General features: G+C 49.3%; 2 protein-coding genes across 7 annotated transcripts in view; one reads left to right on the top strand and one right to left on the bottom strand.

Moving 5' to 3' along the window:
• The first annotated feature begins 442 nt into the window (after positions 1-442).
• SNX11 (sorting nexin 11) lies at positions 443-27,246 on the top strand. 4 transcript variants are annotated; one of them, XM_019482591.2, is made up of 8 exons: positions 443-527; positions 6,639-6,690; positions 7,594-7,680; positions 10,893-10,993; positions 11,941-12,039; positions 12,411-12,623; positions 14,897-15,034; positions 26,263-27,246. In XM_019482591.2, exons 2-8 carry the CDS (start codon positions 6,667-6,669, stop codon positions 26,300-26,302), a joined length of 702 nt encoding a protein of 233 aa, XP_019338136.1. In that variant the 5' UTR covers positions 443-527; positions 6,639-6,666; the 3' UTR covers positions 26,303-27,246. The 4 variants fall into 4 exon arrangements, 3 of the variants coding, with proteins under 3 accessions (XP_019338136.1, XP_014459139.1, XP_019338137.1); XR_363808.4 differs by having other exon boundaries at positions 444-527; positions 14,897-15,148; XM_014603653.3 differs by lacking the exon at positions 443-527 and adding an exon at positions 577-3,389.
• Positions 15,142-27,871, bottom strand: part of SKAP1 (src kinase associated phosphoprotein 1) — a 253,786-nt gene continuing 241,056 nt past the window's right edge. For 2 of the 3 annotated variants that reach the window (XM_014603650.3, XM_059727033.1), the window contains 2 exons: positions 24,998-25,107; positions 23,500-23,879 (listed from right to left, as the gene is read on the bottom strand). In XM_014603650.3, coding sequence (XP_014459136.1) covers positions 25,006-25,107 — 102 coding nt within the window. In that variant the 3' untranslated portion in view covers positions 23,500-23,879; positions 24,998-25,005. Of the gene's footprint in view, positions 16,236-23,499; positions 23,880-24,997; positions 25,108-27,871 lie in introns of those variants that run through there. The other variant, XM_019482590.2, reaches the window with a different exon arrangement.

The following is a 27,871-nucleotide window of genomic DNA, read 5'->3' on the forward strand; positions in this document are numbered from 1 at the left end:
ACCCTGGAGTGGGGCTTTGACAAAACCACCCAGTGTCACAATTTGTGCCACAAAATGGTGGGGCTGCTAGTATTGCCCATGTCCCACAAAGCCTTGCACAGGGACCCAGGAAAGATCCAGAACTGAGGTGGCTTCCACCTCTCCTCTGGGCACTTTGCTCTGAGTATTCCCCCCCTCCATGCATCCCCTTATCTTCTTTCTTTTATCTAGGAGAGACAAAGCTTTCTTTGGGTAGCATCTTTTACCAGACCAATTGCATAACTGGGACTCTTAGCCAAGCTTGCAAATGCAAAAGTACTTTCCTTATCCACTGCATCCCCCTCCCTCTCTCCCTCCCTCCCACTGTGCAAGGCCCCCGGGGGCTGGAGGAAGAGGTGGAGTCCTCTCTCCTAAGCAGAACTACATTTCCCATGCTGCCCCGCGCCCTAAAAGGAAGGAGTCTCACGTGACCTCTGCTATAAGGGCCCAGGCGGCGCCGCCTCTTCTGCTTAAAGGGGCCGTGTCACCGGAGTGTCTTGCGGGAAGAGGTAGGGTCTTTGTGGGGTGCATGGCGGGAGGGCACCCGGCACACCTCAGGCAGCTGTCTGGGCAGTGGCTGGGGAGATTGCTGCTCCTTGCCTGCGCCAGGGAGGCCCCTATTCAGGCGGCACCTTCAGTTCATCGACTCCTTGGGGCGTGTTGATCGCACGGAGCCAGCTGGAGCTGGGCTGTCAGCGGCGCCCAGCACTGCAGCTTGGGGGCCAAGGAGCCCAAGCGCCTGTGCGGAGCCAGTGGATGGGGGTCTCTATCGGAGGACGTGGTCTTGGGTGTCTCAATGGGTTCGGTTGGGTGGGGTCCAGCTCTGGACTGTGCATTGCTAGAAGTGGGGGGAGAGGCAAAACACAGGGGCGAAGGAGTCTCCCTGGCACCTGCTATGTGGCAAAGGGCATCCAGAGCAGATCAGTTGCCCCAAAAGTGACAAGCCGCAGGAGGAATGGAGTAGGCTTGTTCCCCTTTCTTGGCTGCAAAACGGTATTTTCCCTAAAAACTAGCCACCTGGACTTTTTGTCTCCCTTAGTAGGGCCTCTGGTGAGGGGAGCTATGAGATCTCAGCTCACCAGGGAAGTGAAACCCTGAGGGAAGCTGTCTGCCATCAGCACAGCAGTGCAGCAGGTGGCACGGATGGGGCTTTTGGCATAAAAGTCCATAAGCCAGTATGAGGTCTGTGAGCAGCAAGTAGGTGTGGGGGGGATGCAGCTGGTGGTAATTTCACATTAAAACCGTCTAAAACCCTTCCCCCTGCAAGGTTTTGGACTGTTTGTCCAACAGACACTGAGGAGGGAAGCATGTTTGACATCTGCCCCGTTGATTAAGGAAGGGATGTGAGTGCGGCTGGGGATGTATTTCTGAGTCATGTGGAAAGTTTTCTAGCAAAATAAAACAAAACCTGGTATTTCCATGTTTGCATGGAAATGTACATGTTTTCATGTTATATTTTTTAAAGGGGAGAGGCAGGGCCCCTCTTTTCTGTCGGGGTGAAGTCAGGTTGCCTTTATATATGCCAAAAATGACATAAAGGCCTTCTCTTAAGTTCAAGGCTGTACTAATAGGATTTGAAATGGCTTTGAAAACTGATACAGCTATGGACTGAAGTGTACATATCTTAGCACTGAGCATCAGAAATCAGTCATGAAATCAGATTTACAGTTCATGAGGCTTGGACAGAATAAGTATTATGGTTTTGGATTCTGGTTTTTGTGCATTTACAGCTGAAGCTTTCAAGGTTTGTTTCTTCCTTAGAAGATGGAGAAAGTCTCTAAAAGAATAAATAAATGCTAAGATACTTGCATATGTAGGATTCTAGGGAAAAATGTTAAATACCATCTTATTTGGTATTACTGTTCAAGTTAACTTCAAGTTATTTGGTTTGGTTTAAGTTGACTTGTTGCCATTGTAAAATAAATTGATACAAATGAAACTGGAGTTGGATTAAGAATAACCTGGTGCAGCTTTGAATAGAGATGTAGTTAAATGACACAAGCAAACTTCTTTACCAGTTTTTGTTTTGTTTTTTGTTTTTTTTTTTTAAACCAGTAACCAAACTCTGGCAGCTTATGAGTGATACACTGCAGCACCAAATGACTTAAAGCAATACTGACAGCAAGCAAAAGCAAAACTTCATTGATTTTTTTTTTTTCTTTTCTTTACTTACCATTGTCCAGTCTGGCAGAGATATTAAAAAGAGCAAGTAAAAGCAGGATGGCTACTGGATTTAAAAAATTAACTTTTAATTCAGTGGAGGTTTAGGTAAATGAATGTGTACCTTTCTAACAATTCTTAGATTGGCCATCTCCTGTTGTGGCACAAATCAGTTCCTATGCAATATAGGCATAGGTGGGTCTAACTTGTGACATCCTTGTTTTAAAATAATTATTTCTGAGTATTTGGAATCTAGTCAGTGGAAGGTGGGGGCACTAAGAACTCTACACTGTATGTCTGATAGTGTAGATGCGGCTTATGTGCCTCACTTAGTTGTTTATCTATTTAACCTCCTAGGGAAGGCCAGACAGCAGTACATCCTTCAACACTGTCAGGCATTAGAGTCTTAATGAGGGATTTCAGAGAAATTATGGAATTTAAAAAAAATAATAGGGAAGGGCTCTGCACAGTACCACAGGAACCTCCCTGGGTATGGAATACACTAGGTTATGATGAGTGCTGTCTACAGGTCTCCCCTTTTTCTCTCTGCCTCTTTCATCTCTTCCACCTAATTATTTGTCTTGATCCTGTTTCTCGCATCTCTGGCTCCCAGCTGATTAGGGTGCATGTTCTGGTTGCCTCTTATGCCATGTGTCCCCACTGCTGTTTTTCTTTGTAAGACTCATTTGGTTGCTGGAAAATTAAATTCCTTTTCCTACCAATTATGTGCCATTTCACTTAGCATGGGCTGATTCTCTTTTTTCCCCCTTCTGTGTCTTTAATCTCACTGAGCCACCAGGGCTGTCGCACAAAGAAAGCAGTTTAAAAGCAACAGCATCAACAGTGCCTCTCTAGGGAGAAGAGGGAACATAATGGTCAACCTCTCTGCTGATGCTATTCTGTATAAGTGCTTATCCCACACACATCACCACAGTATCTGAGCGTCTTCCATTATTGCATTAAGTGACGTGACTAATGTGCCGCGTGTGGTTCGTTCTCTCGCATCCTCTCCCTGGTGGGGAGGCGTGAATTGTGTGTGCAATGAAGTGTTGTTATGGTAGGGTTTATTTTCCCCCTTCCCCCTATTTTATTGCAGTGCAAACTTGAACCTGCCATGGTGTAATCAGCCCACAGCAGTGGTGTGATGATCAGCCTTTAGCAAAACCTCAATTATCCAGATTTGTCCAGGAGCTGCTGTTACTGGGAACAAGGTCATGTCTCCTGCTGTGTATCATGCATGTTTAAAACTGCTTCTTGGTCTGCTTCTCTCTGCTCTGCCTTACTGAGATTATTGTGATGCTCCTCAATTTATGTTGGACAACTGAGGTTTTGCTGTCAAGAAAGAGAAATTTTTGGAGGTTAATTTCTTTTTTCTTTTTTTAGTGAGATCAGGGATGCACATTTTTTTTTTTTTTTTTCCCCCCTCCCTCCCCCTCCATCCCGCAACTGCTGGACATCCAAAATTGAGGCTGTGTTTTCCAAAGAGCCCTGCTCCTCCTCGAGATACTTGATTAAACTCTGGAATTGCTCAGTGACCCTGTGAGAGCAGGGCAGTGCTGTGCACATCTGGAGATCTGGCCTGTATCGGCAGGCCTTGCTGGGAAGCTCAGTTCTGAGAAGAATGGTCTGAACTGCAAAAGCTCAGTGAGTTGGGACTAGCTGGAGAGGGACCTTCCCTCTGGGGTGAGAAAGTTTTGTGCCTTGGCAGCTTAGACAAATTCCCATGCACAAAGTCCACCCCAAGTTCTTAAAAACCAACTGCAAGCAAATTGACTGAAGTAGGTGAAGCCAGGATACCCTGGATGAGCTTGCAGACCTCCAGCTCTTCCTGATGAGCAGCTCTGAGACTGTCTGCAATAGATAATACAAAACCTACTGGGTTAAGAGTCTTAACTCTGAAATAGGCAGGGTTCCACTGCCTGGGCTGCTGCAACCATTTGTTGTGTTAATTTTCTTCTCTGGCTACCCCCTTCTCCCCAAGTGCTAAGACTCAAAAGTTAATTCTATTATTGTTGCAGAGCAGGAACTGCAAACCTCTTACTTCAGAAGCATTTAATGGCACATCAAATCAACTGACACCGGCCAGTAGGACTTAGAATTGCCAAAGGGCTGCAACAAAGGAAGTGGTTTGTGTGATGGTACTGTGCTAATATCTTCATTCTGTGACATGGCCAACGGGTAAAGCTTAAATTCATGATCCTTAATTGCCACCTCTCGTTCAGGGATTTCCAAGTCCTTTACAAATGTTTGTTCAACCCTCTCTCCTGCTCTGGGGAAAAGATCATCTTACCTATTTATAAATATAGTGCCCAGCACCATGGGTTTCTGGGGTTCCCAGGCAGTACCATAATGAAAGCTAGGGAAATTGAGGCACAGAAGTTTGTGTTTGCCCAGGATCACATAGCAGATCATTAGAAGAGCAAGAAACAATCCTGATTTGCAAGCTTGTGCTCTAACTAAAAGGTGACAGTACCTTTATTATATAGTTTATCCAAATAAGCTGGGAGCCCTGCTTGTGAAAGGCAAGTGGGATTCTTCTAGGAAGGTTACATTTATGTGGGCAAACTGTGTGTACAACTTTATTTTACTTCTTTTTATGCACTGATAAGACAGAACTCTGTTGGGGGCAGGAGACTGTGACACCACATGAAATCTTTCCTCTTGTTTGCCATAATGTCATCACTGCCTGCTAACGTGAGCTTTTTATTAAAACATATTGCAAAAGTCAGCTGAGATCTCGGCACAGGCAGAAAATGCAATAACTTCTCTTATGGCTTCTTAAAACAGCTTAGACCCCTGATTCCTAACCAGTGCACCACAGCATTCTGGGGTGGTATGTAATATTATCACTATTAGGTATGCAAACGGATGCACATGACTCGCAAGATAAAACCAAAGATTTCAAATAGGAATTCTAGTGTCAAAACCATTCTGACCTGCTGTGGGATTTCTGAGTTGTTTGCAACATAAGAAGTACTCTATTGTTGGCAGTCAAAACAGTGAGGGCTGGCATTTTTCCAAAGGGGGCTTTGAGTCTAAAAAGGTTGAGAACTGCTGGTTTAGACTGTCCTTAGCCCATCACAGAGGTTCTCTTCAACCCAGAGAGTCCAAGTGTTTGGCTTTTACTTTTCTGTCTCAATAGGTTGTGGTTTAACAGCCACAAAACTGTGACATGAAACTCTGCTTGAACTCGGAAGAGACAGTTTGGGTTCATGTTTTGTTCCTGAAGAATCAAGGACTAGACAAGTTGCCTGTCATCACAAATCATTTATAGACTTGGATGATCACATCACATCTGAGAGCTACAGTTGGTGGGCCCTATACAAACAGTTCTGTTTCTGGCTAGAAATGTAGCCCTGCTGCCCAGACATCTATCACAGCAAGGTTACAAGTTACTTTGGGAAGCGGCAAATCTAAAAGGCCCCTGGAACAGGTTGGAAGTCCAGGGAGCTGATGTCCCTGCCTCTGTCTCTTTCCAAGGAACAGTGATGGAGTTCACGTGCAGTGCAAAGGTCATTAAACCTATGTGTCAACAACAGGGACTCTTGTTCGCCCTATCTGGCCAAAGGCCCTATGTCACTTTTCCTGCAAGCACAAAGCTGGCTGAAAACTACTCAGCAGCTGGTTGCCACTCTCCTGCCTCAGAAGTGGCTATGTTTCCCTAGCACTAAACATACAGAGCTGTTGAGAAGGGTTGCAGCAAGGTAACATAACTTGGTTTTGGTGCGTTCTAACAAGCTGTGCTGCCAGGCATAGGTCTCAACTGGAGGGAGCCTGGGTCTCAGTAAGAGATGCATGCTTAACTGCAAAAGCTGGGAGCACATTCTCTGCATCTCGCCTGGGCTAAGCAGCTGTTCATGGAGCTAGGGTCTCCCAAGGTGCAATGCTGAACCTGACTATGCTAGGTGACTCCCTGGAGTTCATAGGATTTTTTTGGAGGGCAGAAGGTGGAATTCCCTTGAGAAAAACAGCCTTTACATTGACCAAGCTTGTGAGGCAGCACTGGCTAGCTGGGCCCTTCTGGCTCAAACACCATGCTTCTTGCTGCTGCATCTGAGCCATCCTAGAATCTCCTGAAATGTTCTTTGGGGTCACTGGGCAGAGTCCTGTTTTGAGGGGGAAGTGAGAAGGGGTGAGCCCTACCTATCTTTAAGCACCTCTGCAATTCTGTCTAGATGCAAGAACTGTGTGATGGCACAAAATGATACCCCCCCCAAATCTCCATTTCACCCATCCTCTGTATATTGCTTGTTGACCCCCTGAATTTCTTGTCTTCCAGGCAAAAAAGAAATGTGGAGTGACACATGCAGACTCCTTGGTCTGGCAGGGAGGGGAAATAAGAGGGGAATACCACCTAGAACTAAACACATGAGCCTCTGTAATGGATCTAGGCTCTGACAGCTGAGTGAGTGTCGGACCTACCTTATCTAAGCAAAGATCTGTTTTTTCCATATTTGCAGATGCTTCCCTTTGCGTGTAGGCTGTAGGATGTTGGAGAATCACGAGGAAGAAGTAAGTTACTTCTTAGTTCCTTCCACATCTGTTTAGTTCTTCCATGGGGATGGCAGAGCAGGGGTACACAAAGCAGCATTGCCAGGACTTAAATATGAAATTATCATTGGAAGCTCAGAATTATCACATTTGCTGAAAAACTATCATACACTGAAAAAATATGCAAATAAATTGTCATCTTATACACTTTATCTTGCTCCCTGTAAGCCACCAGTGAGTAAGAACTGGGTCATCAAAGTTGAAGCATTTCTTTATTTTGAGGCAAGCAGTCATAAGAGTGCTGACAGCAAGCCCAAAAGTCAGTTAAAACTCTTTGAGAGTGACTTGGGTTTTGCATTTGCTGCATCAGTGAGCTGCCTCAAATTATTGTACATTTTGAACACTTTTACTATTATTGATTCTACATCATATAAAGGTTGAAATTCATACTAATACAATAACTATCATACACCCGGCAACACTGACACAAAGCATTCTACTAAATGATATACCTGAAATGGTTAGTTCTGGCAAAGGGCGAGCTCTGCATGTGGGTGATCCTTAGCTAGTTCCTACTGGTGTAGCGTGGAAGGTTTTGTAAGGTCAGAGAGCAAATGTTGAGGTACAGCGGGGGCTGGAGCTTGTGCGAGGTGCTTGTGCAGGAAATCTGTCTCATCATTTGGGTTCTCAGGGTAAGAGAAGATTTGTAGCTTGTGGGAATTGGCAGGTAGAATGGGCCTCAGGAGATGGCTATACACACCTGCCCTGGGGCTCCTTTTTCCTCCATAGGCTTCTCCAAGGCAGCACCATTGGGGCAGTAGCTGCTGCCAGCTGCGGGCTGTGGCTGGGTTATGGATTATTAGAATGAGGTTGTTCTGAGCATCTCCTCCTTTTGAGTAAGGATGACATTTCTTCGCCCCTCAGGAGCTGACCACAGTGCGTGTACAGGATCCTCGGGTACAGAATGAAGGCTCCTGGAATTCCTATGTGGATTATAAAATCTTCCTTCATGTAAGTGCAGAGTAGGTCCTGGGGCAGAGAATGGAGCTGGTCAGCTGAGCCCAAGTGCCAGGACTTGAGACTCTAATACAATACCATGTAATCATTTATACCAATGTAGAACACTATTGTTCTGATCAGGTGCTATTTCACTTGCTTTGCCTTGGTGTAAGAAACCCCATGTGGTACAAATGGAAATCCTGGCATGGTCAATACAGCCCCTTCTATGTCTGAACTCAAGTGTTTTGCAGCTTACTTTCTGGTGGTCTCTGAGAACTTCCAAGAGCAAAGTACCCTCTGCTCTGTATAGACCTTCAATATCCCAAGAAGCAGTGGTTGGTGTGAAGCAACTTAGGTGGTCTCTTGGCATCCTCTAGCTGTAGCTATGCAGTTTGTACCTCCCTTATCTTGACAATGGTAACCATGCAGGGCAGTGATTCTCAAGTAGGTGCTTCTGCACCCCAGGTAGCACACAATCCTTTTAAGGGTGCTGTTGTCAGTTGTGCAATATTAACACTGTTAGGTGTGCAGTCACCTACACATGATTCACAATATAAACCCAGATATTTCAATTAGGAATACATAGGGTGCATCTACATGTTGCTGTATGGCGATGTTGCTATGGCGCTATGCTTTAGTACTTCCTTTTGGAAGTACTAAAGCACAGCTCAGTACAAGCGATTACTACCCCATGTGGGCAGCACATGCTTAGGTTTCCAGGAGCGTACTGCTACAGTGACGTAGCTGGCAATCGCGTGTAGACCCACGTGATCACTATGTTGCCATAGGGCAATGAGTAGATGTACCCATTGTGTCAAAAGCACTTTGTCCTGGGGCCACAACTGTCCTGGGAGTGGGAGGGAGGCACATGCACCCTCAGGAGCCCTGGGAGTAGGGGGCCACAACTGTCCTGGAAGTGGGAGGGAGGCACGTGCACTACAGACCACCCAACCAGGGGAAAGAACTGGATCAGGACTTCTCCAGTCAGCTTATGGAGGCGGTTAGGTCAAGGGATGTTATTGTCATAGGTGACCTAAACTACCCAGACATTTGCTGGGAGGAGCGGACAGCCAGGTCTGAGCGCTCGCGTAGGTTCCTGGCTGTATTACAGGACCTTCAACTTATCCAGGAAGTGCACAGCCCCACTAGGGGTAATGCCTTGCTGGACCTGGTCCTGGCCACGGGGGATGACCTGGTGAGGGGACTGCAGGTCCTTGACCACCTGGGCAACAGCGATCATCGCCTGCTGGATTTCACTATCCAACACAGAGCGTCAAGGGCTTACACCAAGGCTAAAGCCCTTGACTTCAGAAGGGCCAACTTCAATGAGCTTAGGAGACTAGTGGGGGAGGCACTGAGGGCCCAGAAGGTAGAGGAGATGGGAGTCCATGAGGGATGGTCATACCTTAAGGGGGCGATCCTCCAGGCCCAAAGGATAACAGTCCCTGAGAGAAGCAAGGGGGGTAAGAGTGCTCAGAAACCCCCTTGGCTCAGCAAGGGCATTCAGCAATGCCTGAGGACTAAAAGTGGGGCATACAACCAGTGGAAGGGAGGAGCCATCACCAAGGAGGAATACTCCTCCTTGGCCCGGGAGTGTAGGAGGGCTATTAGGAAGGCCAAGGTAGAGATGGAACTCAGGCTAGTGTCCAGGATTAAGGACAACAAAAGTACATTTTTCAAGTAGATTGGGAGCAAGAAGAGGGCACCAGGCAATGTAGGGCCCCTGCAAGACACAAATGGTAATCTTGTGGCTACGCCAGACAAGAAAGCTGATATTTTTAACCGTTTCTTTGCCTCTGTTTTCTTGAACAGGGACTGGGACATCCCACCTACCAGAGGTAGGGACAATCTTGGAGATAGCTCTGTCAGGCATTCAGTCAGCGCAGATGTAGTTAGGGATCTTCTGGAAGGGCCAGACATTTTTAAATCTGCAGGTCCAGATGCCTTCCACCCAAGGATGTTGAGGGAGCTGGCAAGGGTCATTGCGGAGCCCTTGGCCTGGCTGTATGAGCATTCGTGGTCATCTGGCCAGGTGCCGGAGGATTGGAAACTGAACCCAGCATTCATTCCTGCCTGTGGCAGGGGGTCAGGCTAGATGATCTGTTCAGGTCCCTCCTGACCCTAGCTACTATGAAACTCTGACCTGTTGTGGGCTTTTTGAGCTGCTTGCAACAGAAGAATTGCTCTTTTTGTAGATAAACCCCCCCAAAAAAACTAGTGGAAAGCTAAGAACTGGCATTTTCCGAGGGTTCCTTGTGTCTAAGGAGTTCCTTGAATCTAAAAAGCTTGAGAACCACTGATGCAGGGCTTTATCTCACCCCACCAATGGGTTGTTTTTCTAGGCACTTAAAATCATAGAGTAGTAGGGCTGAAGAGACCTCCATAGGTCATCAAGTTCAATCCCCTACCCAAGGCAGGATCATCCCTATCCAACCATCTTATACAAATCTACTTTCTAACATCATAGCAAAACTACAGTCAACCCTGGCACAACACCAGACTTAACACCCTAGCCTGCCACTGGTACAGCAGAGGGATCACAGTGGTTATAAATATGCTCAAGAGATCCCAGGAAGAGGGCTACACCCCTGCTACAGAGGAAGGCAAATACCTCCACTGCCAATACCAATCTGACTATGGCATAAAACTCCTTCCTGACTCCAAATATGGTGATCAGTCTGACCCTGGACAGTGGGGTAAGACCATCTAGCCAGAAAACTCTGAGTTTGTATTGGCACACCCCAGTCAAAACCCCCAGGCTTGGCTGTAGCCAACACGCAGTGCTTCTGAGGAAGGCTTAAAAAAACCCTTTGACACATGTAGTGGGGCAGGAGGGTGGGGGGAGGGAATTCTCTCCCAGCCCTATGCAACCAACAAAGCCCAGAAGCCTGGGAAATATCCATAGGCATAGCTATGCCTAGATCATCCCCATTTTGTGATTATATCAGTTGTCTTAAATTCTTGGTGCTGTGAGTCGATCATGGTGTCTAGCCTCTTGCTCTAGGCTCAGCCCATTTGACTGTTGAGAGCAGCACAGTTCACAGTGGAAGGCAAGAGACTGGAACCTCTGTTTACAGCTTACCGTTTCAGTCTAGTTTAGATCAGAACCTGGATCTGAATACCTTTGAAGTGGCCTAGAGAACAGCAGGACCATCCTGGATGAACATGTTGTCCCCCAGTGTTAGACTGAGCTATCCCTCACTCCTGTGTGTTATGTTTCACAGACCAACAGCAAAGCTTTCACTGCCAAGACATCTTGTGTGCGCAGACGCTACCGGGAGTTCGTGTGGCTGAGGAAGCAGCTTCAGAAAAATGCTGGTTTAGTGTAAGTGTATGGCAGTCCTTCCCTCCTACCCATTAATATTGAAGGATTTGGGATCCTGGATTCATAGAACAAGGCACTGGTGAGAGCAGGGGCAATAGAAATGTAGTAGTTCCACCCACAGGTTCCAAGCCTATTGCCACATGGAGGAGGATGTGAAGCTGGGTGATGTGGGTTGTAATAACTGGTCATTGTGGGGCTTGATAGATCAGGTGTTGAGCATCCACCTAGAGCAGTGCTCACCAACCAGTGGATCTCGATCCACTGGTAGATCTCGGAGCCTCTTGGAGTCGATGCGAGGCTGGGGTGGGGGCTGAGTGCCCGCTTGCATGCACATGTGCACCCCAGCCCAGCAGGTCAGTCTGTGGGGGAGGGAAGGGGCAAGGGCTAGATTAAGGCCCCTGTGGTGTGGGACAGTGCTGCAGAGGTAAGAGCAGGGGTAAGTTGGGTAGGACTTACCTGCTGGGGAGGCATGGCCCCAAATAATTTTTTCTCCCTCCAGCTGAATCTGCTGGCTCCCCTACCCCCACCAGACTTACCTGTTGGGTGGGGAGGGAGCGGGGTGGTAGTACACAGGTAGATCTTGGGTTGCTTTTAAATGCCAAAGGTGATCTACTTAAAGGTTGGAGACCATTGACCTAGAGGTACTGACAAAGCCAGGCTTCTTTGAGCTGGGCTTTCAAGATGCACACCTCCTAGAAAAAATGGCTGCTTGCCGGGGGGGGGGGGGGGGGGTCTCTTTTTTTATTGTGCAAGGGACAGATGAGTGCCTTGGATATCTCCATGCTCAAGATGTTGTCTGTCCTATGACTGGGTGCAGGAACTTTAGGATCTCTGCTGGCCAGTGGTGTCTCCTGCTGTTGGTCTAAAGCAGGTAGTTTCCACCATGCAGCTAGCCTTGTTCTGCTCCTTGGATTCTGTGAATGCTAAGCCACTTCCTGTTCCTGTAGGCCTGTCCCAGAGCTGCCTGGAAAATCCACATTCTTCGTGGGCAGCACTGATGAGTTCATTGAGAAGCGGAGACGAGGGCTCCAGCAGTTCCTAGAGAAGTGAGTGGAAGTGCTCAAACTCACTTTAATTTAGGGTCCATTTCACACTGAATTTGAGATGGCCTGGGGAGATGAGAGGGAACTTTTTAACTCTAATGCCTTGCTTCACAGCCTGTTTGCATTCCTCCCAGGCTGAAGGGGGTGGCTGTCTGGGCTCAGGGAAAAGCATTCCAGATAAAGCCAAGGGTGGGGAGGGAAATGCTGGCTGAGTGACAGCATAGAAATGCACTGGACCCCACGCTGGACAGCCGTACTGAAGAGGACTGATCTATGTCCCTGCCATCTACCAGCCCCCACCTGGGCCTAGGACCTGGTCAAACAGTTAAGTACTGTTGTGTCCTGTGCCCTCATTTGTTTGGTCTCTTTTCCAGAGTTGTACAAAATGTGGTCCTCCTGTCAGACAGCCAGCTGCACCTCTTCCTGCAGAGTCAGCTCTCTGTGCCTGAGATTGAAGCATGCATGCGGGGCCAGAGTCCTCTGACAGTTACCGAGGCCATACTCCACTATGCTTTGTCCAACTGTGGTTGGGTGCAGGAAGAAGATGGCTGCTCTGCTGTCCTGACTAGGGGAAACCGCCACGGCAGGTAAGCAAGTGACCAGAGAGGCCTGTTACTTATAGGGTGGTTCAGTGAGACCAGTACCGGAGGAGAGGAGAAAACTCAAGTTATCTTCTTGCTTGGAGCAGATTCCCATTAGTAAAACCTGAGCCTGATGGCTCTAGACTGCAAATGGATGCAGTCTAGGTAGAGCAGAAGCAGTGCTAACCAGGCAACAACTAAGCTATAGATGACCCCAGATGTAGCCAAGGGCTTTGCACCATGTAGCTACTTCACAGGAACTCTGCAGTTCCTCCACTGACATTTCGCATCCTGGATGTGCTGTACTCTGAAATCTGCCCCCTCTTCCGTGTCTCTCTGCTGGTTGTCACAGTGAGGGACAGTGCCCTGGAATAGGCAGGATTGTATCTTTTGGTCTCTTGCCTGCTGGGCAGCAGCCTAGCTTAGGAAGGTGCTAAACTGGGATGTGTTCTCAGACACTATCTGAGAACACATCCTAAAGTTGCCTGGCCAGGCCTTGGGGATATGTCACTCTAGTGCAAAACCCTTTTCCGGCTGGGGAAACCAGGTTTCTCTGAGAAGGGAAAGGGACCATATCTGGTCTTAGCCTTGTCCAAAGGAACATCAGTGGAGGTAATAACAGCAAAACCTTTTAGTGGGAAGGTCTTGTACCAGTTTCCAGACTTCAGGCCTCTAGCCTATCAGCTTCTTCTCTATTCCAGAACATGTGTGAGGTGGGAAGAGCCAAACACCCCTATTCTAGGCAGTTCCCATAGCATTAGCCTTGCTTCTGTCATCTTGTGGGTGCCTGGGAAATGAACCTCACTCCAGGCAAAGGTCTTGTGGAGAAGTGCTGCATCCGAGATTTGCAAGGTCCTTCCTGGTGCTAGTCTCCTTGGCATCTCAATATCGAGAATATTTTGCCTCCCTGTGCCAGTGTTATCTCTCTGACTTCAAGCACTTAATGAACATGAATGAACCAAAATCGTCAGCTATATCCCCACACAAGTCATGGGACAACAATTGGGGGTTAGCAGCTAGTGCTTTGCACAGCTGCCTGAAGGGCAGGAAAGGCTCTTTCAGTGGGGCATGAGGGGTGAGCAAATAAATGCAGTCACGATACTGCTATTGTGCCAAGGTTCCTATACTATCTGTGCTTGGCCAGAGGGCTGGCTGCCAAACATCGCTGTTTTGTTTAGACCCCTTACTAACTAAACTCTAACTCGGGGGTTGTCAACCAGGGGTACTTGAGAAGGCCCTAGCGGGGACATGCAGGTGGGCAGGGATGGAGCCTCTGGGGTACACTGATCCAAAAAGGTTGAAAACTCCTGCTCTAACTAGTGCTGGGTCTCTGAGCCAGCAGGCTGGGCATAGCAGGACCTGACTGTGGGTGGTTAGCCCAGGCTAGCAGACTATCTGTGCCTCATGCTTCTTTGGGCTTCTGTAGGCATAAGTCTATTTCTGACCCTTAGTGCTGCATGTTGCCACAGTGTCTCTTCCTCTTGATTTTAAACCACAGGAAAAAAGCTGCACCTGGCCTCCAACAAGAGACCTGCTATTAATTGCAACCTTTTTGGTTTAAGTAGGGTTTTGAATGAGTGCAGCAGCCTAGGTTAATGGGTATGTATCCACCCATCTTGGCGTTCCAGCTGCATTGCCAGTGTCATATGCCCCTCCTTGGTGACACTTCTCCCAATGCTATCCCTAGTAACTGAGACCTCCAGTTCCTCTCCCCAACTCTTGGGAGGAGGCTTGGTGCTGCTTTTGGTAGATGGGGTGTCTGGAAGCACAAGAGTGTTGTAGAGGAAAGGGAGGGAGACCTCCTCTGCCTGCACAGCTCCTGCAGCAAAGAGCACCATGGGTTCTTGGTGAGAAGGCTGCAGTGGGGAGTACAGCAGGGCAGGGGGCTGCAAAGAAGTTTCCTGCTGTGCTCCTTTTTTCCCTGGAGGCACTCCCATAGGGCATGCATGCAGTATGGGTCTGGAGCAGAGCTGCTTGCTGATCCAGGGATCAGCTGGACCATGGGCCAGTGGGCAGGGCATTCTAGGGAGCATTCCAGCTCCTGGTGCTCAGCTATGCAGAGCCTGTGACTGCTAAAGCAGCTTGGCAGCATCAGGGGCAAGACAAGGAGGTGGGTTGTGCATGTGAATGCTTGGAGTCCATTGCTGATCCAAGCTGTTTGTGACAGGGCAGAATGTGTATGTGGGTGGCATCCTGCCCTGCAATGGAAAGCTGGGGCTGTGCACCCTACTCAGAGCTCCTCTTCCATCCTCACTAACATATTCTTTCTCCCTTTCTAGCTGCTCTGGGTTGGAAAGTCTCTGTGGTCGGGGCTGCCTCATGTCCTTCCCACAGTGGTGTGACTTTGGCATGGAAGACAAGAATGTGGAGAGTCTGGATGCTCCTGCCAAGTCACTGCCTGAGCTGCTGGAGACAGAGTGAGCAGCGTGAATGACCATGGATGCTCTGGCAGAGGGGGGCAGGGGGGCAGCAGTAAGTCTTCTGGTGAAGAAGAGGATGGTGACTGAGTGGCTTCCAGCTGTCTTGGTGAGGTAGGACTGGAGTTCACGTGGTTCTAGTTCTACAGCCTGCTGTACTCCCAGCAGTGAGTGACCTGCTTCCTGCTGACTTGAAACTGTTGTTATCACTCAGGTGCTGTGTGATCACACAATGATGTGCACCAAAAGGGGACTGGTGCTTAGTGGAACCTAGGTGTGTTACTCCCAAGGGCTTAGCCATGCACTTAAAGGGTGAGGGGTGGGTGAGTGGGAAATCAAAGCCAGGGCTCTTGATCTTGTAGTTCTTGGTCCCCAGGGAGCACACAGCTGGCTGTTGTCACTCATGGACCCATAGGAAGTGGGTTCCAATGGACTTCCTGTACCTAGAGTTAGAACTTAGCCCCTGTAACATTCCCTTCTGAGCAGTAAATGGCTGCATAGGCACAGGAGGCCTAGTCTTTCTTATACAATCAATGTGTTATAAGGGCTCTTGTGAGGTTGCTCTGGCTCAGCTGTGCTGTGCTGGGGGACTGGAATGAACTCTTCACCTATGGCCCTCCTGGCACGGAGGCTGCCTGCAGCCAGGCTGAGCAGATGAGCTCCTTTCTGCACTCTAGGAAGCCAGAACAAGTCCTCTGGAACAGGGGACAGGCTTTAGCTGTACTATAGAGAAGATGATGGAGGGTCGTTGTTATTCTCCTCTTGGACACAGCACCCCTCCAACTTCTCTTCCTGCTTGAGAACAGCCTGCTTTCTTTGTGCCCCTGTGTAACATACAACTTAGGTGGCATGAGGAAAAGGATTTCTGCTGTTGGCCTGGCAAGGGGGAGGGAGGTGGCCCTGTGTAGAGAAGGAACAGTCCAAGGTTTGGGCTGCAGGTATCTCCAAGGCCTCTCTTGCATTCAGCACTTAGTCACCACTTACTTAATTTTGTTCTGTGCACTCTGGGAGTCTTGTGTCCTGCATCTGTGATTTACCATTGGCATCTCTTGGGGCATAAAAAACAGATCTGTGATGCTCTGGCCTGAAATAAAAGTGAAGTAGAGGAGACTGCTGGTGCTGGCCACACACGTCTTGGAGAAGTGGGGATGGACAGGGAGTTCTGCTGAGCGAAGACAAGATCACCTATATGTCAGCTGCACTGGGGAAAAAAAATAATGGTGCATTTTAAGTAACGGTTTAGTGCCAGGTATGATGCCAACAGGCCCAGCCCCTGCCCTGTGCCATGCTGCATATCAGCAGAGGACCTGCTTTCCTTTCCAAAGTGAGTAAGAGGGGATACAGAAGGGCTGCTCCTCAAAGTACTTTCAGGCATGGCTCACTGGGATTTACAAAGGTGCTGTGATATTGTCCTTGTTCCTGTGTGCATGGTGACAGTCCCACAGCTGGGAAAGAATCTGGGAATGCCACCTCCTGCACACAAGCCCAGTTGCCATCACCAGCTGCAAAGTGGATCCAGTGTTGAGGTGTGGCAGTGGAGTGCCACCAGGTTTTCCTTGTGGGGAGAAGAGAAGGAAGGGAAAGAGCCTTATTTGCACCCCTCAAAGAAAGGGGGTGTGAGGGTCTCCAGGTGGCTTTGAGGGGGAAGGAAGTTGAGAGGACTCCACTTCTAGGGCTAGGGGCTGCTGGGACCTCACTAATGCCAGGGTAGACAAATGCTTTTAAATGTTACAGGGTCCAGAGAGCCTGTTGGCTCCTCCACATGCAGTGGTTGCCAGGGCCCTTGCTCCTCTCTTCCACCTCTTCCACTGAGCACTAATGGCTGAGACCCAGCTTGCTTGGCAGGTGCCACAGTGCCTCCTAGGGGTTGCCAGGCCTAACTGCAGCTCTCAGTCAACCTTCTTGCCTAGAGTCCACCTGGGGGGTGTATGGTGTATGTTCCAGTGGGACTGTGGGAAGAGACAACTGGACTGGAAGAAGACTGCTCACATGCATTGTGGGCTTCTGTCATTCCCCTGCACTGAAAGTTTGACCTGGCTGGATGAATTGACTGTCATGTGCTTCCTCCATAGCTCTGGGTCTTGTTTAACAGGGGGCTCATGCCCATCAGCTGGCACTATCCCAGGGACCCCAAGTACTGGGTGACAACAGGGCCTGGTAGTGAGGGCACTGTTGGTGGTGCTGAAAGCTGTGGTCCCTTTTCTTCGGGTGCTTGCCCAGTGAGATTGTCAGCCTGACACAGATGCAGAGATGGGGGGTTAGGGGGGGAGGAAACAGAGGATTTGAAACCTACAGAGGAAAATCGAAAATGTCAAAAGAAGTTCATTTAAAAAACCTGACAGATGCTCGCTAATAGTATCTGCTCTGCTGATTGGCTGGGCTGCTCTATGAATATTCATGAGAGCAAAGCTCCAAATGGTGCAGCTGTGAGGCCAGCTGTGCCTGCAGCTCTGATCTAGAAACTTCCAGACAGTAGCTGGCGGTGTTGACTATTCAGCCAAAACAAGAGACCTGTGTGTTAGGGCTGTTTTTGCCCCCCTGGGCTAAGGCTCCACCTCCACAGCTGGGGGCCGCTCCGGTCTCACTAACTTCAGAGTAGACAAGCGCCCTTTAATGTTACAGGCTCCTGAGAGCAGAGTCTGTGCCCAGTGGAGACTGTCGTGATTGCAGCTTGCGGATTTACCTGGCACACACCCCTGTGCCTTGGCAGTGGGCCCTTTTAGCAGTGTTTGCCAGAAACCAGCCTGCTCTGGGGGTTTTCCCTTCAACACAGCCTTATAAACAGCAGCCCTTGCTCCTCTCTGCAATGACCTTGAGTACAAAGCTTGCGGGGGGGGGGGGGGGGGGCTCTGCAGGCACAGTGAGGTGCATCCAGCTTGAATGCTGTACTGTGTCAGCCTTCCCTCGGTGATAGCATTCTCCCCTCCTCACAATGCATTTGGGAGGGCATGGGGTTGGAACTAATATCACCCACTCTGTGAGTGAGATGTGACACTCATTTCCCCTCACCTACCCCCAGATCCCAGCACAAACCCTTCTAGGTGGCAACTGCTGGCTGAGGGGGAGTGCACGAAGGAACTGTTTACAAAAAATGAAAGCTGTGGGGCACGTTCTTCCAGGCTGCTGATTAAACAGGCTCCACTCCAGAGCTGGCTGCATTTCAAGGGCAGGCATAATTATGCTGAAAGGTGTTGATCAGTTCGGCAAAACTGTTGTGAAAATACATCAGTTCAGATGCAAAAAAATTGTACTTGCCTGTGTCATGACAGGTAAGCAGGATGGGGATGCTCTTAATATTTTACGGGCCTCAACAAATTAAGAGGAGAGAGGCTCTCGGACAGGGTGAGCGGACTTGTTGGCCAGACCTGCAAGAACTCCAGGCTCCGGACAGATAAAAGCGGGTCCATCAGCATAGATGTTTTGTACAAGAAATTCCTTTCCTGAGTGGTGTCCAGATTCTGCTAGAGCTCCTGTGATGCTATGCTGGCTGAAGGGTGGCATGGGACCATGGGTGTAACTGCCTGTAGGAGCAGGCTGCAGTCTCCTTTCACCAGGTACGTGGCTTGGACAGCTTTTGGTTAGTTGGCAGGGTGGCACTTTTCACCTACTTCTGTGGGGACTTGGCCCCTTTAACTGTCCTATGCAGGTGGCAGGCCTGAAGAGTTTTCTGGCCTGCTTTGCAGCTCTCTCTTCCCTCTACTCCCTAATGCTGGCTGCTCTGCTCAGGGAGGATCATGGTGACCCAAAGTCCTCCACCCTTAAGTTCCATTCAGAGTTTTGCTTGGCAAGAACATGCCTCTTCAATAGGGAAAGTCACTTTTACCGCTGCCACTGCCAGCAACGGGGAAGCTGAGGTGGTGACTGGGGGGTAGGATGGAAGCGGACTGCCAGTGCCCACCGCAGATGCATTAAGTGAAGGGCTGCTGTAGCATCTGTGGATTTATGCGCAAACAGCCAGATGAGATGCGGCCATGGCCAGGTGCTGGGCTGGGAGATAACTGCTTCCTTCAATCAGGTGCCAGGCATGAATCCTGAGCCCCATTCCTTGCTTTCTGCCTCCCGCCAAGCTGAAGTCAGGTATGTGACCAGCACAGAGCAGCTCAAGGTAACCTCTCTCTTTCCAAATGGCTGAAGGCTTCTCTAGATTACTCCACAGCTCCCCCCACCCTCATCTTGAATGCTGGCATCATTCCATCCTCTCTGATGCCTGGCAAAATCTCAGCCTCTCTGCTTGGAAGCAGTCCAGGCCCTTCAGACAGCTCATCCTCTTCACACCCCCCCCCCACCAAAGGAAGGCTGTCTCTCAAGTCTGCAAACAAATTGCAGCACATGTACCACAAGCCACTTGGGCAAGGAGGGGCTCAGCAGCACTGATTGATGAGAAGAATTAGAGGCTGGAGCTAGCTCACTTCACTGTGCTATAAACTGTTCTGGCCCTCTTGAGCTGAGGTTGAACCTGCCAGCTGGGAGGTGGCTGCTGCTGCCTAAATTGAGCCACTTCCTGATCTTCAAAGGGAAGTCGGCAGAGGAAATACCAGTTCCAGGACTGATAGTGGGGAATGCACTAGATAGGAGAGATGTGGCTACCTCCCATCCCAGCCAGCTGATTGACAGTCACTTCAGGGTGGGGGTAAGAGGAACTCTCATCCCTTCCCTAGGGTCTGCACAGCTGATTGCAGGAGGTCTCCCAGCTGAGAAGGTGAGATAGGAGATGAGGGTCTTCCTGTGTAGGCAGCACAGCTCCCAAAACATGATGCCAGCTCTCATTGCCCACAGCCTGCCCTTCACCTGGGGCAGGTCTGGAGAGGGCAGGGGTGCAGCTGACAAGTGGGCAGTGTGTGCACCACCATTGCCCTCTACTGGGTGGAACTGGAACTGCTGTGTGCCATAGCACACTGCTGTTCTGCTGTGGTGGGAGAGCTTCCTTGGGTGGTGGTGATGGGGCAGGAGAGGAGGTTGGCCCTTGTTGTCATTTGGGACAGCAGCAAAGGCTGTGGGTCTGTTGCCCAGCTTTGCCCTCTTACTGAGCCTCCCCTGGTCACTGCCATGGGCTTTACCACTGGGGTTCAGGGGCTTTATTATCTCTCAGAAAAGAAGGGATCTAAGGTGATAGAACACGGATATCTCACACTTGCTGCCACTGTTCCACTGCCATTCAGGTATAGCTGCTTTAATTTTCCTGTGGCCTGTCTGATTCAGGATTTTTATTAGCTTGGGGCCTAATCTGTCCCAGTGAGAGTTAAAGGATCAGGCTGTATGATAGTCAGATTTAGGCAAGGTAAGTACCAGAGCAAACATGACTTCAGGCTGGCGTACCAGTATGTGCTGAGGACTGACCCACAGACCAAAGTGTTGCTCCCAGGGGATTGCAATGGCATAAGCATCCTGCTTGTGCTATACTTTGATTAGCAATGAAAGTACTACCAAAATGCCACAGTACCACAGGCTTCAGAGTTAGCCCCTCTGGTAGCCACTACTGTCTGAAAACTATTATCCTGTAAGACTCAGACAGATGCCTGTTCAGCTCACAGGGAGAAAAGTTTCACTGGAAAGGAAACAGGCATTGAAGCCCCAGCCCCAACCACAGACCCTACTAGGTTCACATATGGTAGCCCAGCCCAGTTCCCACACCCTGCTGCTGCAGAGTCCCCAGGATAGTAGACCCCCAAAATCCTTCCTTCATGGTGGGGAGGGGGTATGAAGGCAGGTAGTGCCAAGAGATGCACTGCAGCAGACATAGGTTATCCAGCCTGCTACAAGCAAGGAGGCTCAGCTATGTCCTGCCAATTACAGGACACCTGTTCATTCTGCTGAAAAGGGGTGGGTTCTGTCTCTTTAAGAGTCCTCCCAGTGACTGATGAGGGCTGGGAGACTGAGCCAGGCCAGCCCTGATTAAACACTCATCGTGCAGAGCACGGTTAGAAAATTACTGTAATTATGATCCGATCCCAGCAGAGGGCCGAGCTGCAATCCTGCTAATAACCCGGACAGGTGCCTCTTTCCCTGTGCCCGCAGAAACCAATCCAGGGAAGCTACTCTTGAAACTGACTTGTGCCAGCCGATAACTGGGGTGCTGTGAGGCCTGGCCTTCCTCATACACCCAAAAAATCCCACTCCGTGATATTCAGGTGTAGTGTCTTATCACCAACTGTAGCCTCTACTAGGAAAACCTGCTCCTCCACTAGCAGGGCACTGTTTTGCATGAACAGGTCTTTCCTTGCTTCCTTTGGTGCTGGTGAAAGATATGAAGGAGCTGGGATGGATAAGGAGCAAACGCTGCTGGAAAACCTACACATTACAGGATGGAGGCAGGTTCACCTGAACTCTTACTCCACCCTGACAATAATTTTAACTGCAAGGGTCAGGAGAGGGGTCCCCAAGTGGGCCAGGGGCAGTGAGAAAATTTTCTGGCTGGCCTTAACCAGAAGCGGTGTTTTAGTTCAACCCAGCTCTGCAGCATCTGTATAGATCGGGCACTTCAGCAGGGCTTTTTGGTACTTTTATCTAATAGCTGATTCAATCAGCTATTAGATAAAAGCCCTACTAAAGCACCCGATCTATACAGATGTTGGGCACGCTAGGTCTAACTAATGTGATACCTCTTGGCATGTACTGGGTTCAGCATGGAAACATGATGAGTTTAAAGTAAAGCACCATTTTGTTTTTTGCCCCCATGTTTGCAAGCAGTCAGAGAGGCTAAGTGACCTCCCAAGGTCAAAAGCAGAGAAGAGCATCCTGGCTTTCTAGTCTGCAGACCTTGGCTTTGACTGGAGATCCAACTCTGCCAGCCTAGTCTTGTGCACAGTCTCTGCCCCAGTACCTTTCTGCAGAGGCTGGATCTGTCCTGCCTGTGCTGGTTGTCAAACCCTTTCAGCCACTGCTGCTCCTGAAGCCACAAAACACTTAGCCTTGATGCTGTCTATTCCACATGCCTCACAGGACTCAAACCAGGGGCTCACTCCAACCCCACTTTCATTAACCCCAGGAGTTGGGGGCAGTCAGTGTCACAAGACTGTGAGTTTGAGCAGGAAGCTGGTGAAAGCACTGAGACCAGGCTGGCTGCCATCCTGCACTGATCTCCCCTCACCTGGGCTCACAAAGGTGCTGACATTTGTTCTCCCATGTTTCACTCCCTGGCCAGTGCTACTGCTAGAAGCTGCCATCACGCCCCAGGGGTTACATGGAGCTCAGCCAGGAAGGGAAGGGACAGGACCAAGTAACAGCCTTCCCTCTCCTCCCCCACTTTGCTGCCTTGCAGGCCTCACAGGTGAGCTGCCTTACCACGACTGTTAGCCAAGCAGCTAAATCTATCAGAGCTGTCATGGCTCTACTGAGTGCTACAAAAAGCCAGACTGGAAAAGCTTCCTGGTGCTTTCTTTATGCAACAAAGATCCACAAGACCCTGGTGAGCAGCAGGAGGCTTCATCTCTCTGCTCCCTTTCAACAGTGGGGGTAAACTGGATAAACCTTTCTGCAGTGTTGGTGGGGGCATGATGTGGTGGGTTCAGGCCTTTCCCAGCTAATAGCCCAGGGTCACATATGGAGGCCTTTGAACTCCAAAGGAATTAGAAGTGGGTTTCTGGTGGATCCCCATTCGGAGGCTTGGAGGCACTGAAAATTCCCACCCGGGGGCTGCAGTGGGCATCCATGTCTAACGGAGACCCTGGAGCCTTTTCTGGAGAAACTCAGGCCCCACCTCAGGCAGGTACTGAAACATGCTTAATTGGTACCTGGTGAAATGCCACCCTGATGAGGGGCCTGAGTTAGGAGAGGGGAGAGCACACCCTTCAAAGAGCCTGTCATGCCTAGCTCCCATATGCAGCCAGCTCTAGAGAGTCAGGCCAAGGGGTCCCTTTTCCCCATGGATATGCATCTTCACTGTCCTCAGGAGCTGTGATGACAGCATAGCTATCTATATCCCACCTACCTTTTGTCTAGCAGATATATAGTAGCATGAACCCTAGTACAGGATACATAAAGGCAGCTTGAAACCGGATGCAGAGAGGGGCTGCTTAACTAGTGAAATCCATGCTACCACAGCTCCCTGGCTGCTGTGAGCCCAGCCATGTAGAGGACATTGGTGGGGGCCTGTCTACAGGTGGGAAGGTTCAGGGATTGTTCCCTTTAGGCAAGTGCTGCAGTGAACAGTTGCCTACCACCACCTAGTGGCCTTAAAACCACTGCACATGAAGGATACAGCTCTCTGGCCCCATGCAGCCTGTTCCTGCTGGTGAAAAGGTGCCTGGTGATGCACTGGGTCTGGGGCAGTACAGACAGCTGTGCCCACAGACCAGCATCTGACTGGGGTTGAACAGAGCTGGGGGAAGAAGTCCAGGCTCCAAGGGTTGCTGCCTTGGCACAGGGGGTTTCCATCCTTGGTTTCAGACTCCAGCAGCAGAGCCAGTCAGGAGCAGGACCAGTGGGGGCTGAGCTCACAGGGAACTACAGACACTGACAGTACCAAAGAAGAATTAGACTGGTTTATTCAGGGTCACCACCTTGCCCCAAACAGAGACAAACTCCACTGGCTGGTTGTTCAGGGTCTTCGTCAGCTAGATGTAGGAGTCAGGTCCCAGCTACATGTCATTCTGAATCCAGTAGAGAAGGAGAGTCTGGGAGTGGGGTGGGGTGCATCTCATCTTGGGGTGAGCTCAGAGGAGAAAATGGCTTTCTCCAAGACACCATTAGTGCCAGGGGCATGGGGATGGGATTCTCTTTGTGCAAATGCAGATGGGGTGTCCACAGGAGCCTGCAAGGTGGCAGTGGAGAGGAGACCTCAGGGCTGGGGAGTGTTGTCCAGTATCTCAGGAAAGTCAGGAAACAGGGAGGCAAAGTGCTAGGGATTCTAGGAGGGAAAAGATACATGCATGAAGATGGGGAAGGGAACAGGTTGAAGTGAAGGCTGAGACCAAGGCACAACTGATCAACTCCCTGCGCACTGAAGAGAACTATAGCAGGATCCTCCTCTTGGCAGTGCAAGGCCTCAACAGCTTTCAGGGATAGAAGGGGGCAGTGATAAATGTGATCCAGGCAGTGCCCCTAAACTGTGCCCATAAGCCCAGGCAGCCGGAGCCCAGGAGAAGAGACTGAATTCTCTTGGGGAGGAGGCCTGGGATGGGGTTCCACATCCCAGAGTATGGGGCTACAAACCACACCCCTGAAATTATGGACCAAGATAGTGAAGCAGGATGAGCCAACTCTGATGTTGCAAGCAGTGGCATGATTCTTTAGAGCATGCAACACAATCAGGACACCTGGGCTCTGTTTCTGATCTGGTGCATCACCATGGGGCACCTTCCCAACTCTGTGCCTCAGTTTCCCTATCAGTCAAATGACCCTTCTTCTCTAAAGGGTTCAAAGATCTGTGGGAGAAGAGTGCTGTTTCTACAGGGCTTGGCACTTGCATTACTGCTGACAATGTTTCCTGGGAATTAAGCTCTCTGGAGTCTAATTGAGCCAAAAAACAACCCAGTGTAATGACCCTACTCTGCACTTCACATGTAACCCTCAAAGGACTTGAAAAATAGCCAAGCATGAATACATATCAAGCCCCCACTCATGGCACAGGGGGTGACTGGAGAGAGAAGCAGTGACCTGTCCATTGTCACCAAAAAGATGGGGTGGGACCCAGACTCCCCCAGGCCATGCCTCCTCCTGCATCTTTGTCCTATGCATGTTCAGCATTAGTACTTCAGTATGCCACCCGCCTCATCACCATTCCCTTCCTCCTCAGCTTAAGCAGACGATGGAGCCAAAGAAATCATCCCCCTCAGGTTTATCCATGCCCACAGATGAGAATACAAACACCACCAAGCCAATTCTCCCCACCACCGTGCCACGCTTCACAGTTCTCCCTGCAATATCTCCTGCCCCCTTGTGTGAGGGCAGGTTCACTACCAGCAAGGCAGGCTCTCTCTGTAGCAGCCTAAGGGTGAACAGCAAGGTGATGGTTGTGTCACTTACCCCTTTGATCAGCTCTCCTCTGTGTCGTAAGCAGGCATGAGGTATTCCTTGGGGACAATCCCAACCACATTGTTCAGCCTCCCAATCCACCAGCCGTACATATTGTACTCCTGAGGAAGCAATGTACAAGTGACCCTATGACCAGAATGGCTGAGGGGGAGCAGGGGCAAACACTTATTTTTTTAATTTTCCATATTACAAGCTAAATTAGCCAAACCCAATTCCAAATCCGAGAGTCAGTCCAGAACCATAGGTGGCCCTACTACCAGCAAACATCCTCCACCCCCATCTGGGGCTTCAGATTCTTTGGTGGGCAGCCTACTTGCAGGCCCAAGCCCAGAGGCTTGGGGTCTGGATGCCCCAGAGTTTTGCTTGCCCTTAGCCATTGGGCCCCAGGAACAAGCTAGGGAGGAGTCTCCCATTTCCATAAAGTGGGAATAAAGCCAAGGTTAACTATGCATTACCTATGCAGGTACTATCCCATGCCAGCAGAGCAGTCTTCCCCAGGTGTGACAAGGAAGCCACTGTGGTGATCATGGTATTTCCCCTGCTAGGCAAGTACAGGACTAAGCTTGATCTGAGCCAACAAGAGGCTGAGAAGCAATACACATAAGGTACTAATCAAGTAGCTTCAGTGCGGTTCCTGGCTCTTTCACTAATTCCTTGGGTGTCCTCAAGTCGCTTAAAGTGAGGTAGGTGCCCAACTCCCATCGACTTTCACTGAGAGTTGGGCACCTGTGTAGGTGCTCTGGTAACTCCTACAAGAGGCCTGCCCCTTTGCACATCTGGTCTTGAATCTCCATGTTTCAATCCTTGGACTGTAGAATGGGAATACTGCTATGTACACTCTCCTTGTCTTTCCCTGCACCTGGATGCTTACACTGCAAGCTCTTTAGAGCAGGAACTGTGCTACTCGGATAATGCACAGTGCTTAGCACAATGGCTGCAATCTTGCCCTGCAAGCCTCTAGACATGAACATCGTTCATCTTAATGTCCTAGGCCCACAACCTGGAGTTCCAGCAGCAATTGGTACAGCAGTATACGAGGACAACCACAGAGGATTATTAGGAGCCAACCATGTTCATGGCACTTGATGGGGCCCCAAATCAAAATCATAACAATAAAGAGCTGTCCTCTTGGCTCAGCCTACAGGTCCATCCAGCCCGGTGTCCTGTACCTCACAGTGGCAGAAAATGCTAAGGGAAAGAGTGTATATGCAAAGCCTATCCAGACTGAGCTGACCCCTGCCCCTCTTCCCCTACAGCTTCCAGATATGGTTTGAAAAGCTTCCGGATATGGTTTGAAAAGGTTCCAGCCTCAGCAAGGCAGTCAGGATGTACTGGGAAGCCTAAAGGAGCAGCAGCTGTTGCTGGACCCAGAGCTTGTCAGGACTTACGTGCAAAATTTAAATGACTAAATTATAATATCAGCGCCTTTTGCACAAGAATGTAAACTTGTGACTGGGACCACCTGAAACATAACAATAAAGTTAATCCCATCTCTGGCTTTGGTATCAAGTACACCCTATGCCCAACTACACTAAATTGATTATGAATAAATTCCCCTTTCAAAATGATTGCCTCTCCCTTGTTAACACATTCATCACCAATCTAGGTATCTGTGCCAGTTGGAAAATATTTTGGGATCTGCCCTGTTATAACAATGACCTATACAGAGCCTTACAATTCATGGTCTAAGGTGCTCAATTCAATTAATCAAGTCCTACTGCAATTAATCGAGTAGTAAACCTTCAGTTTAGGGTGCTGGGCTCGAGCAATCAAACCATACTATAGTTAAGCAAATGAGAACCCTCCAGAGCAATCAAGGGTTCTTGTGCACATCAGTTTCACCCACAACAACCAGAGATGGATCCAAAAGGCTAACATTTACAACACAACCAAAGGACAATGACCCTCCACCCTGTCAGCTTTGTCTTGACCCTCATCTTCAACCCATCAAGAAAGTATGCTTTGAAGAAACAGTATAAAGCAAGACAGAACTGCCAGCAAGGTGCATGCAGTCCAGGGAAGACCAAGAAGCCATCCTGCCACCCAGCCAACAAGCGAAGGATCCATGGGTTGAGGCTGTACAAGAACTGCTGCCTGCCTGCATTGGGTAAAGATCTCTTTGCAGCTAAGACAATACTAGGACTAATAGCTCATTTTATACTGGGAAAGAGTATTTTTCTGTTATTTAGTTTTGTAGCTTATTAGTAGTTATTAAAACAAGCCTTTCTGCTATTCATCAACCAAGTGTTATGTCAATTCTCAGAGCACTAGGTTAAAAAATTGATTTCTAAGTGCAACAGCTATATTTTAATCTTCAAGCTTTACTCTTAAAAAAAACCAAACAAACCACAATTACTTTTCCCATGAGCATTAGCTGCAGAAGTGCATCACTGGGAGGGATTCAGAGAAACAGCAGAGGCTTATGGCAGGCTGGAGGTGGCAAGGCAGCCCAAGTGGAACGGGCACAGCATAAACAGACATGGGGGGTGGGGGGTGCAGGCATGCTACTAAGCAGTAATTTGACTTGATCGTCCAAGTTGGTGTCAGGGGGAAGGTGGGCTGAAGTTCTCCCTTAGCAAAACTAGAAAGCTTCCCGGGCCACAACTGTGATGAGCCCTTTCTCTTTTGTCATTGCACCACACTCCTAATACAGCATCACTGTCATCCACAGACTTATCTCTGGGATAGACTGTTCCCAGGGTGGGTAAGAAAATAGCCAGCTGAGTGCTGGCAGGAGACAGATGTCAATGAACGCAATGGGGGAAAATCCCCTCTTGTCCTCCCTCCTTCACACCTGAGTGATCATCTGTGTATTTATCTGCTCTTATACAGATAACAGCAGTTACTGGAAGCAAAAGATGGATG

This window comes from Alligator mississippiensis, chromosome 4 (assembly GCF_030867095.1).
Source record: "Alligator mississippiensis isolate rAllMis1 chromosome 4, rAllMis1, whole genome shotgun sequence".
In the NCBI taxonomy this organism is placed as follows: Eukaryota; Metazoa; Chordata; order Crocodylia; family Alligatoridae; genus Alligator; species Alligator mississippiensis.

Bases quoted from the DNA above. Each gene is read 5' to 3' on its own strand.
- SNX11 (XM_019482591.2), top strand. From the start codon at position 6,667: ATGTTGGAGAATCACGAGGAAGAA. The intron at 6,691-7,593 runs GTAAGTTACTTC...TTCGCCCCTCAG, and splicing joins TGGAGAATCACGAGGAAGAA to GAGCTGACCACAGTGCGTGT. The intron at 7,681-10,892 runs GTAAGTGCAGAG...TATGTTTCACAG, and splicing joins ATTATAAAATCTTCCTTCAT to ACCAACAGCAAAGCTTTCAC.